At 46.2% G+C, this 10,772-nt stretch overlaps 1 protein-coding gene across 4 annotated transcripts in view; it reads left to right on the forward strand.

Moving 5' to 3' along the window:
- KIAA2012 (KIAA2012 ortholog) overlaps nucleotides 1-10,772 on the forward strand; it is a 105,498-nt gene that overhangs the window by 91,549 nt on the left and 3,177 nt on the right. For all 4 annotated transcript variants that reach the window (XM_027589969.2, XM_027589970.2, XM_027589971.2 and 1 more), the window contains 6 exons: nucleotides 1,714-1,828; nucleotides 3,323-3,657; nucleotides 5,999-6,198; nucleotides 6,827-6,999; nucleotides 7,824-8,043; nucleotides 9,890-10,048. In XM_027589969.2, the coding sequence (XP_027445770.1) occupies nucleotides 1,714-1,828; nucleotides 3,323-3,657; nucleotides 5,999-6,198; nucleotides 6,827-6,999; nucleotides 7,824-8,043; nucleotides 9,890-10,028 (1,182 nt within the window). In that variant the 3' untranslated portion in view covers nucleotides 10,029-10,048. The remainder of the gene's footprint in view (nucleotides 1-1,713; nucleotides 1,829-3,322; nucleotides 3,658-5,998; nucleotides 6,199-6,826; nucleotides 7,000-7,823; nucleotides 8,044-9,889; nucleotides 10,049-10,772) is intronic.

The following is a 10,772-nucleotide window of genomic DNA, read 5'->3' on the forward strand; positions in this document are numbered from 1 at the left end:
GTACTAAAAGGAAACTTCAGTTGTCCTACACACCAATTCTGATGCCAGATGTGTGGAGTCTTCTCCCACATCAATTAATCTCCAGCTCAAAGGACACCAACTGGGTGTCCTGTAGTTCAATTCTGACCCTGCCTGGAATTAGCACAGAGCCCACAGGTTAAGGGCTTGGTCCCACAAGACTGCCCCTACTTCAGACACCAGTCACAAGTCCCAGGTTGTCACCTAAGGAGGGCTCCCACAACCCTTTCTTCAGCTTTGATAATTTGCTAGAATGGCTCACAAACCTCAGAAAGTTATTTACTCACTATAATTGATTTATTACAAAGGATGTTTTCAAAGATCTTATTGTTTTTTGGTTTTTGTGTTTTTTTAAGATTTTATTTATTTGAGAGAGTGAGAGAGAGCACAAGCAGGGGGAGGGGCAGAGAGGGAGAAGAAGGCTCCCTGCTGAGCAGGGAGCCCGATACGGGACTCAATCCCAGGAACCTGAGACCATGACCCAAGCTGAAGGCAGATGCTTAACCAACTGAGTCACCCAGGCGCCCCAAAGATTTTATTGTTAAGTAATCTGTATACCCAATGTGGGCTTCGAACTTACAACCCCAAGATTAAGAGTTGCACACTCCACCGACTGAGCCAGCCAGGCGCCCCAAACAAAGGATATTTTAAAGGATACAAATGAACAGCCAGATGAAGAGATACCTAGGGCAAGGTCCAGGAGTGTCCCAAATGCTGGCGCTTCTTTCTCCATGGAGTTGAGGGTGTGTACCCTCCTGGCCTGTAGATGTGTTCACCAACCCAGAAGCAATCCAAACTCTTTTGGTTCAGGTTTTTATGTAGGCTTCATCACGTAGGAATTGATTGATAAAAGCATTGATTAAAGCACTGGCAAATGATTGTTAAACTCAACTTCTAGACTTTTCTCCCTCCTCTGATATTGCGGGTGTTGGGCTGAAAGTTCCAACCCTCTAATAACGTGGTTGGCTCCCCTGGTAACTAGTACCCCCTCCTTAGGTGCTTTCCAAAATCACCTTACTAACACACTCTCAGGTGTAGTTGAAGGAGGTTGTGTTAATGAAAAGCAAAAGCCACTCTTTTCACATTTGTTCTCCAGAAATTACAATGGTTTTAGGAGTTCTGTGCCAGAGACCAGGGATGAAGACCAAATATATATTTCTTATTATGTCAAAATATCACAGGCACTGAGAGGGTAGCCATGGCCCCACTCTGCCATCCTCTCTTAGGAGGAATCTCCACTGTTGTCCCAGCCCATGGGGAAAGGTGAAGACTGACACGGTTGTGGTCATCTGCTTGAGAAACTTCTGGAAAGTTAGCAAATGATGCAACAGTGAATAAAGCTGGCTTTGATTTAAACTAAACATTAATTGTAGCAATAGCATTCTATCAAAGTTGAAAGTTGCTTCACTTTGATCCAACTCTGTAGATCATGATTTAGCATCAAAAAAGGGGACAATCACGGTGTATTTTTTCCTCTTTCCTCCTGTGGCATTAGACCTAGCAGTTTTAAAGGAAAGGCTGAACGTGAGGATCTCTGCACCAGCTCCATTCTAAGACTCCCTCTTCTGCTTCATGTGGAACCCACACAAATTCCAATCTAAGCCATTCTGTTTTGTTCAACATAATCTTCCTTTGATGTTTTTTTTTCTTCTTTGCTACACATCGTGGTCCTTTTCCTTAATTTTTCACCTTTAGGAAATGGAGTTGATTGGCAAAGTCAAGAGAAAGAAAAGAACCAAGACAGACAAGTCCAAGGCGCCCAAGGAGAGGAGAGAAGGAAAGGTCCAGAGGGAAGCAGAGGCCGCTGTAGGTAAGGGAGTGTGCCCTTGACAAACAACCCAGGAAAAGACAGCTAATGGGGGCTGGGAGGTGTCACAGAGAATTAGCATGAATCCAATGGGACTCAATCCAATTGAGTCTTTTTAACTATCTCTGGCTAAGATGCTATTGCAGCCTTACTTCATGTCAGTATCGTAGGAGAGAGAGGAGAGACAAAACCAGGGTTGCCTAGAGACCTGTGATCAAGAGAGGAAATAATAATGATAATAGCACCTATTTACTGAATACCCACTGTATTAAGAGCCCCGCATAAATGACATCATGAAATCCCCAAAACATCTCCATTAAAATAAGCATTATTATTATATTGTATAGTGGTTGAGGCCTGAGAGAGATAGGGTGACCTGCATAAGATCAAACAGATTGAACAGGAAATGGTGGACCCAGAGTCTGACCCTACCATTTGATTCCAAGCACATGTTCTTACTATGGCCTCTATGAACTAGTAGCTATCATAATTTAAGAATTGGGCAGTGAAAGCATTTGGGAAGGGGAAGGACGAAACAAGCTGTGACTGATCACCCCAGCTGCCACTTTTCTTCTTGGTTCCCTATATTGCACCTTCCAAGGAATTTAGAATCCCATGCTTCTGAAGACTTTCTTTAGCTTAAAACTTAACACCCATTCTTTCCTGGCCACATGATTTAGAAGACCCTCCAGACAAATCAAAGGCTGTCAGAAAGGATGACATTGGATCGTCTCCTGGGCCCAATCTATTCTTGAGATTTGCTTTTTAAAATCTTGCTGACCTTACATTGTTGTAGCCCATGACTTGGGTTGCATTGGCAGGACTGGGGAAAGGAAATACTTGTGGTCCCCAGAGGTGAATTGAGGAAGAGTTCCTAGAGTATGGAAGGCTTAAACTTTGCCAGGTTACAAAGCTGTAACCTCAAGCCAGACTCTTGAGCCTTGATTTTCCATTTGCGTATGTAGTTTTCCCCTCTGGAGAGTCTTGCTTCTACCATAGGTCAGGGAGAAACAGAACTTTTTTTAGTAGCAAGACTATTGAATTACAGGGGCGCCTGGGTGGCTCAGTCGTTAAGCGTCTGCCTTCGGCTCAGGTCACGATCCCGGAGTCCCGGGATCGAGCCCCACATCGGGCTCCCTGCTCCGCGGGAAGCCTGCTTCTCCCTCTCCCACTCTCCCTGCTTGTGTTCCTTCGCTCGCTGTGTCTCTGTCAAATAAATAAAATCTTTAAAAAAAAAAAAAAAAGACTATTGAATTACAGTTGATCCAAATAGGATAAGGCAGTTTCTCAAAGGGCGGTCTGTGGACTACCCTTCTCAAAACACTTGGGAGTGGTCGTTAAAATGCAGATTCCTAAAGAATCGGACTCTAGGAGTGGAGCTCAGGAATCTACGCCCCAGGTGATTCCATTGCACACTGAAGTTTAAAAGCTACTGAAAAGGATGCAGAGATCACATTTATTTAGCTACAACTCTTGTCCCCGATTGTTCTTCTCCAGGAAAGTCAAAGGAATCAAAGGCTGAAAAGAAATCAGAGTTAATTCCCAAAGAAAGAAAACCAAGAGCCAAAAGGAAAAGGACACAGAAGGAAGGGCGTCTGGAAGTAGCAGAGAGGAGTGGGCCTGACGTCATTAACTCTAAGGAAACAGAAGACTCTTCAGAGAGAGGTTTCTCTCCTGCAGATGCTGTCGTAGAGGACCCTTGGCTTTCCCATGAATATGATGCTCAGGAGAGCCAAGTGTCCATAGATGGAAGATCATCACCCACCCAGACTCTACCGGTCGCTGGAAACATGGAATCTAAAGAAGAAAGAAGTTATGAAGACCCTTCCAAAGTAAGGTCCAGTATTCTCACCTTGGCCAGAGAGATTTCTGTTCTCATTGGTACAACTGCAGAGGTGGGGAAAACTGCCCTGAATCATATTGCAGTTACTGAAACAGTGCTACTGGAACATGTTTTTATTTGTTCTATTTGACCCTGTAAGAAGCCAGAGCTGATCAAAGATGGAGTGGCAAAAGCCCCTCTGAAATGATGCATTCTGTGAGGGTCCCAAAATGCCACAGCATATATTTATCCCATAAGGAGCAGGAAGTTGGCACGGGCCTCACAGTTACAGGGAAAGATGGATTTTGGCCATCAGAGCCAAGCACATATCGTTGTGTTTTTTGAGAGAGCATGAGCAGAGAGAGGGAGAAGCAGACTCCCTGCTGAGCAGAGCCTGACATGGGGCTCGATCCCAGGACCCTGAGATCATGAACTGAGCCAAAGACAGCCACTTAATGGACTGAGCCACCCAGGCGACGCGCCCCCCCTCCCCCCCGCCGGCCAAGCACATATCCTTGACTTGGTCAGGAATTCATGTTTTGTTTGCCTCCCAAAGGCTATGGAAATTCCTCCTTTCCTAATCTGCTTTTCTGTGGCACATAGCTGGGCCATAGGCAGCAGCTTATAGACACATATCTATCTTTACAAGGTGCTGCGGCATATAAAAGTAATTTTGTTCCAAGAGCCTTAATTCTTATGTCAAGTATTTAAGAGAAAAACTGAGTGAGCGTAAGGAAGCTTACCCTTGAATATCCCTGCAGTGAATTTTTAAAAAATACCATACAGATACATCTCTCAATAAGACCAACACAACCAATTTTTCCTCTGCCGTTGGAATAAATCACAATTTTTTCCCACCGGGATGAATGAAGGTGCTGAACTGCATTTAGAGGTTTTGTTGTAGGGGAGAAAAAAAGAGTATCTTTAAACACTACAATTATACCCACAGCTAAACTGCTATGGTTAAAGCCACATAAATTACATGGGCATATGGTACAACTCTGCTGAATCTCATCTAATCTTTATAGCCACACTTGTGAGCCAGATGTGATTATCCCCATTTCACAGACCTAGAAAGTGAGGCGTGGAGATAAGTGTCCCAGTTGCCAGAAGTTACAAAACCATCAAGCGGTAGAGCCAAGACTTAGATCCAGGTCCTTTGACTCTAAAATTAAGGCTCTTGTCAGTTTTAAATTATTTTGTTTTTCTTTATTTTTTTTTTAAAGATTTTATTTATTTATTTGAGAGAGAGAATGAGATAGAGAGAGAGCATGAGAGGGGAAAGGGTCAGAGGGAGAAGCAGACTTCCCGCTGAGCGGGGAGCCCGATGTGGGACTCGATCCCGGGACTCCAGGATCATGACCTGAGCCGAAGGCAGTCGCTTAACCAACTGAGCCACCCAGGCGCCCATTGTTTTTCTTTATTTTATTGCCCATGGTCTACCAAAAAGGATTTCAGAAAGATAGTTCCCAGTCCTCCCAGCTGCCTAGACTATGGAATGCTGCTCTGTACGGCAGATGTGGGCAGAACTTTCCTGAGCCTGGTAGAGAATCAGAATTTCTTAGATGTATTGTCAACCCATAGTACTGTGCTGCGCTGCACAGGCAAAAAAGCCAGGAAATTCCACCCCAAGTTGGACACACGGAGCTCCCATGGAAGAGTTGCATTCAAAGCTTCCCTCGTGGGCATATTTCTGACAGTGGCGGGGGTGTTAGGGAGAAAAAGAAAGCTAAGACATCCTTCACAGAAGCTGAGAGAACCTTTCGTTGACAAAGTGGGTTTGCATGGGATTAAATGTGAGTAAACACATTTACATCTAAGACCACCCCTGGTAAGTAGCCTTTATCTGGAACCTGTGGTTCCCAGCCCTGGCTTCACTAGGATCACCTGAGAAGCTTTTTAAAACCACACAGGCCTTGCACCTAGGTATTCTCATTTAATTGGCCTGGGTGGGGCCTTGGCCCCAAGTAATTTTTTTTAAAAGCTCCTTACCAGGTTGTGAAGTGCAGCCAGGGCTAAAAACTCCAGACCTACGACGACGGGCAGACATTATTTTGGCACTTTCAGTATTTCAATTAATCCCGGTAACAGCCCCAAGGGGAAGACAATATCAGGGACATTCAGTTGTGACCTCCAAATCCTGAAGCAAGTAAGAGACTTGGACCCAGGCCAATCAGACCCCAGAGCCCGAGGCCGAGGCTGCAGTCAGTGTGGAAACCACTCCATGACGTGGTCTCTGTGAGGGGCGACACCCTCGGACACAGAGGGCTGTGGAGGAGGCCTCGCCCCTGAGACCCCCGAGACCCCTGAGACGGGCTCCCCCTTGCACTAAGAACGCTCTGGTTCGGTAGGCCCTCCTCACCGAGAGGGAGCGACAGGGAGCTTCCCGGGACAGGCTGCGAGCCAAGAGGGCCGAGAGGCGACATTCAGAGGTGGAGAGGAGAAGCGGGCAGGAAGCGCAATGGCGGCTCCCCCAGGAGCAACTGCAGAGGCCGGAGGAGATGAAGGAGGACCTGGAGCTGGAGCTGCGCACCCGCGCCGAGGAGAAGCGGTAGGTAGGGCGGCCCGAGCCTGTGACCACGCTGGGACGCAGCAGGAAAAGGCCGGGGTCGACCTCCACTAGCGACAGAGCTGGTTCTGAGGCTCATGCCCACATCTCGTTTGTCCCCTGTCCAAAGATAAGGGGAAGTGTCCTGACCGTGATGGTTACTTACTCCAGTTAGATGTTCCTGGGATCTTCTTGGAAGGGGTTTGTGACGCGGCCCCACAAGTGCTTGTTGAGCCCCAATGCCTGTCTGCATTGTTCTAGATTCTTTCATAGGCCTTGACTCATTTCATCTCATCTTTACGACAACCCTGTGAGACCCTCCAGAGTTTTAAATTCATCTTCTAAGAATGGAAAATGAAGCTCTGGGAACCCACACACCTGCCCCAGAGCACAGAGCCGTGTGGTGAAACATGAGGCTTCTAGCTCCAGGGCAGCTGCGCTAGTGCTTCTGCTCTTTGCTCAGGCTTCCCTTGGACACCCAGTGCCCTCTGAATGGGATGCCCCCTGTGGCCTGTAGCTGCAGAGCCCCCAGGGGAGGTGGGGGGGGGTGAACACTGCCTGGTGGCCAGTCTCACAAGGATGTCCCAGGGTTTGCTGCCATTTCCCTGGCCATCCTGTGGCTTTTTCCCAGCCTGAGGAAAGAGAGACTCGAAGAAGAACGGCAGCGGCAGGAGGAAGAGGCGAGGATGCAGCAGCTTCAGTTTCAAGTGGCCCAGGAGAGAGTCCGGCGGCAACGGGAGGCGTTCCGGAGGAAACTTCGAGAACTGCAGACAACAAAGCAGCAGGAGGAAGCCGAGAGGGCTGGTGAGGAGCGCTTCTGGAGCAATCTGCATCTCCTATCTGGGGCAGAAGTATTTTTATCCCACTGTGGGTGTTCATTTGAATCTCCCCAGAGTTATTCCTATCCTAAGCCTTAGTGTGTGAAGCACTCTAAGTGTATAAGCTTTTTTTTTCCCGAAGTGATTAGTATGTGTGACCACAGTGAGTTGAGATAGAAGATCAAAATAAGACAGACTCACTTGTGGAAATGACTCTTGGGCCCTACTCCCAATCCAGTCACCTCCTGAACTGGGATCCTGCCCCTCCCGTTGCCCTTTTAGCCTTGCTCAGGAGCCGCCTACATTGGCGACAGAGCCCTGCTCCTTGCTCCTTTCCCTAGCAGACGGAAACAAACACCTGGATAGCTTCGGGCCAGCCTTTCAGGGGCTGACCTGTAGAATCTCAATAGCCTTACTTGAGAGGCTCAGCAGATGTCGGCAGATGACATTCTCTAGGCTGGTTAGTTCCTCTGAGTGAACACACGATTTCTCCAGACCCCAATCTGACACATCTCCTCAACTACCTGCCTACCACCCATGAGCACCCCAGGCTCTGGAAAATTCTCCAGCAAGGTTTTGTACTCATTGCACAGTGCAGTGCACACAGTAGGTGCTTGATAAAGGACTCTTAAATTTGTAAATTGACCCCAACATGATCCCCACTGAGGAGCTGGCAGCCTGCTGGCAGGTAGGTAAGCTACACCAATATCTTGGGGGGCGTACCTGGGAATCAGACTTGGGAGTTAGATCCGAGAACTCTCTCCAGTACTGAGACCTCTGCTGAGCCTACCCTCCTTTTCTCTTCTGCAGAGGATGAGAAGCAGAGGCAGAAGGAATTGGAAATGCAGTTAGCAGAGGAGGAAAAACGCCTGCTGGAAATGGCTGAAGAAGAACGGCTGGAGCCCCAGCGGAGGAAACAGGAAGCCGGAGAGAAGGCTCAGCTGGAAGCAGAGGCAAGGAGGCGAAGGGGAGAGGAGGCTGCAAGGCTGGATCTGGAGGGAGCCCGGACACGAGCTCAGGAAGAAGCCAGGTAGGGGATAATCGGGAACAGTTGCCACAGGGGGTTTGTTTACCTGGTGCTAATACCAAACTTGCACCGCCTCTGGACAAGAGCAGTTCTCCCACCTTCCATAAGCATGATCTGGAAGAACTAAAAAACAGATTCTTTTGCAGTCAGTGTCACAGAATTTCTTCATGGCTAATAGAACTTGTATTGAAGCTGGAAGGGAGTTTAGATTTCATCTCTCCCAGCACTCTGGTTTACAGATGAGAAAATGGAGTCCTAAAGAAGGGGAAGGAACTTGATCAAGGCCGAAGAGTGAGTTGGGGGCTGTGCCAGGACCACATCTAAGACCCCCTGATTCAGAACCACTGCCCTTCTCAGTATTTTTTGGTTACCTCTTATATGCCAAACACTCTTATGGACACTGGGAATTCAGAAGTAAGCAAAACAGATGTCCCTTCTCCCTTGGCATTTACATTCTAGGGCTGGGGGTAGGGAGACAAATATTTTTTTTAGCTGGCAATAGATGCTAGACAGAAAAGGTTTTAAACATGTGATAGGATTGCAGGAGGCTTGGTTTAGATTGGTCGGTCAGGGCAAAACTTCTCAGAGAAAGTGTTCTATAAGGAGAAGCCTGAATGACAGTTAGCCGCATAAACATCTGGGAGAAAAATATTCCAGCAGGTAAACAGTGAATGCAAAGGTTCAAAGGAAGGAATGAAACTGGCACATTGGGAGAATAAAAGAAAGTCAGTATGGCTGGAACTAAGTGAACAAGGCACGAAGAATACTTCCAAGATGAGGTCAGAGAAGTAAGCGAAGACCAGACCTCATGAGAGCCTTGTTTGGAGAAATAGTGCAGAACTAATTATCAGGGGCCAGTGGCATTTTCCCTCGCTGTGTTCTTTTACAGTAGTAATGATCATTTCATCTCTCTGATAATAGAATTTCTTGAGCAATGTGGTTTCCACTAACTCTTTAAAAGCTAGGTCCTCTATAGTTGCTTTCTCGTGAATTTCCACTCCTTAGTGAAAGCAACAAATAGACATCCCTCTTTAGAACCATCAAAACTGAAGGGTATAGAAGCATGACACAGAAAACCATGTGAGTCCCATCTTGACTGTAAACAGTTTACCCCCCCCGAAATGTATTTTCTACAACTTAAGCTGAATCTAAGCTAGTAAGTACTCTTTAGGGGACCAGAAAGAGAAGGCAGCCAGAACAATTCTATTTCAAGGTTTTCCACCGAACCTAGAGTTGTTCCACTCCTGGACTTAACTGTTGGGTTTCCCCTGCCATCCCCCAGCTGTTATGTGAATTAAAAAACAGATCATTAGAGAAGTCTTGATTCAAATTCAAAATTATGTATTCCATATATCAAGAGCAGCAGGACAGGGTTCGTAAGTATTGAGACCAAAAAGCAAGCTAAACAATTCCGTAAAGCTAGTCCAAGTAGCTGAGAGCAGAAAACCAAGTAACTAAGGCGGTGTGTGAGAGGTAGAGCCTCACTCCACCAAGGGTTAGAAGGTAACGCCAGCTGGCTTTGTTTCATCTTCACTTGTGTGACATTGGTGCAGGTATTTTAACTTCTTTCTCTGGCCTGTTTCCTCATCTCTAAAACAAGGGAGTCCCTTCCAGCAATACAAGTTTAAGAAATGCTAGCTTTTGCTTTTCCAGTAGAAGGCTCATGAAACTCCAAAACTCATGTGTAAAGTTACTAAACAAATAGGGTATGATCTTCCACTAAAATGCAAGATCAGTAGCCCCAAGTCTAACTGATGTTTGCTCAAATCCAAAGTTCTTCTACTAGCTTAGAAGGGCAATTTTTAGGATGCTTAATCATACTGGGATTGTGGGTGGGTTGTCTCCTTAGGCAAAAAGCTGCTTTGGAGAAACATCTTCATTTCCATCAAGAACTCTGTAAGGAAGCCAGTGCCTTGCGGTGGACACACAACATTTCCAGATCGTGGGTCTACTCATACTTCCAGTTCCTACAAATACCCAGACCTTAAGGCTAGAAGAAAACTAAAAAGTAAGTTGGGAGGTAGTGACAGAAAAAGACAAACTTCTATAATGATGTCCCATTTCATCTGGTTCACCTCAACGCACACCTCGCTTCACTCTAGGACCTCCATTCCCACCACCCTTCCCAACCACACATGTGACTTAACTCATTTAAACTCTTCACTCACCTAAATCCTTAATGTTCTCTAGAACCACATAAATCCAGAAGCTTTGGTGCCTAAAACTGGCCAATAATTTCATTTGTTGTTTGAATTTCAGTAAATTCAGTTGAATTTCAATTAGTAAGACTTACATCATCTTTAAGATGATCAAAGTATTTCACTTCACAGTGTGTCTGAAAGAGTTGCAGATGTATAGAAATTCCATAATGCAAATAATTCTGAATAAGCTAAGCAGTTAGTTCATATATTGAGAACTTTGTCTCTTTAAAAGGCAAAACCACATCCATTTCAGCCTAAGAATCTAAAATGTAATGTCCGTTTAAAACAAGGTAATCACGGGGCACCTGGGTGGCTCAGTCATTAAGCGTCTGCCTTTGGCTCAGGTCATGATCCCAGGGTCCTGGGACCAAGCCCCACATCGGGCTCCCTGCTTAGTAGGAAGCCTGCTTCTCCCTCTCCCACTCCCCCTGCTTGTGTTCCTCTCTCGCTGTGTCTCTGCCAAATAAATAAAATCTTCATAAAATAATAGAATAAGGCAATCACTTGATAAATGTTCATTTGAGCAAAATG

The sequence above is a fragment of the Zalophus californianus genome, chromosome 3 (assembly GCF_009762305.2).
Source record: "Zalophus californianus isolate mZalCal1 chromosome 3, mZalCal1.pri.v2, whole genome shotgun sequence".
NCBI classification, from domain to species: domain Eukaryota; kingdom Metazoa; phylum Chordata; class Mammalia; order Carnivora; family Otariidae; genus Zalophus; species Zalophus californianus.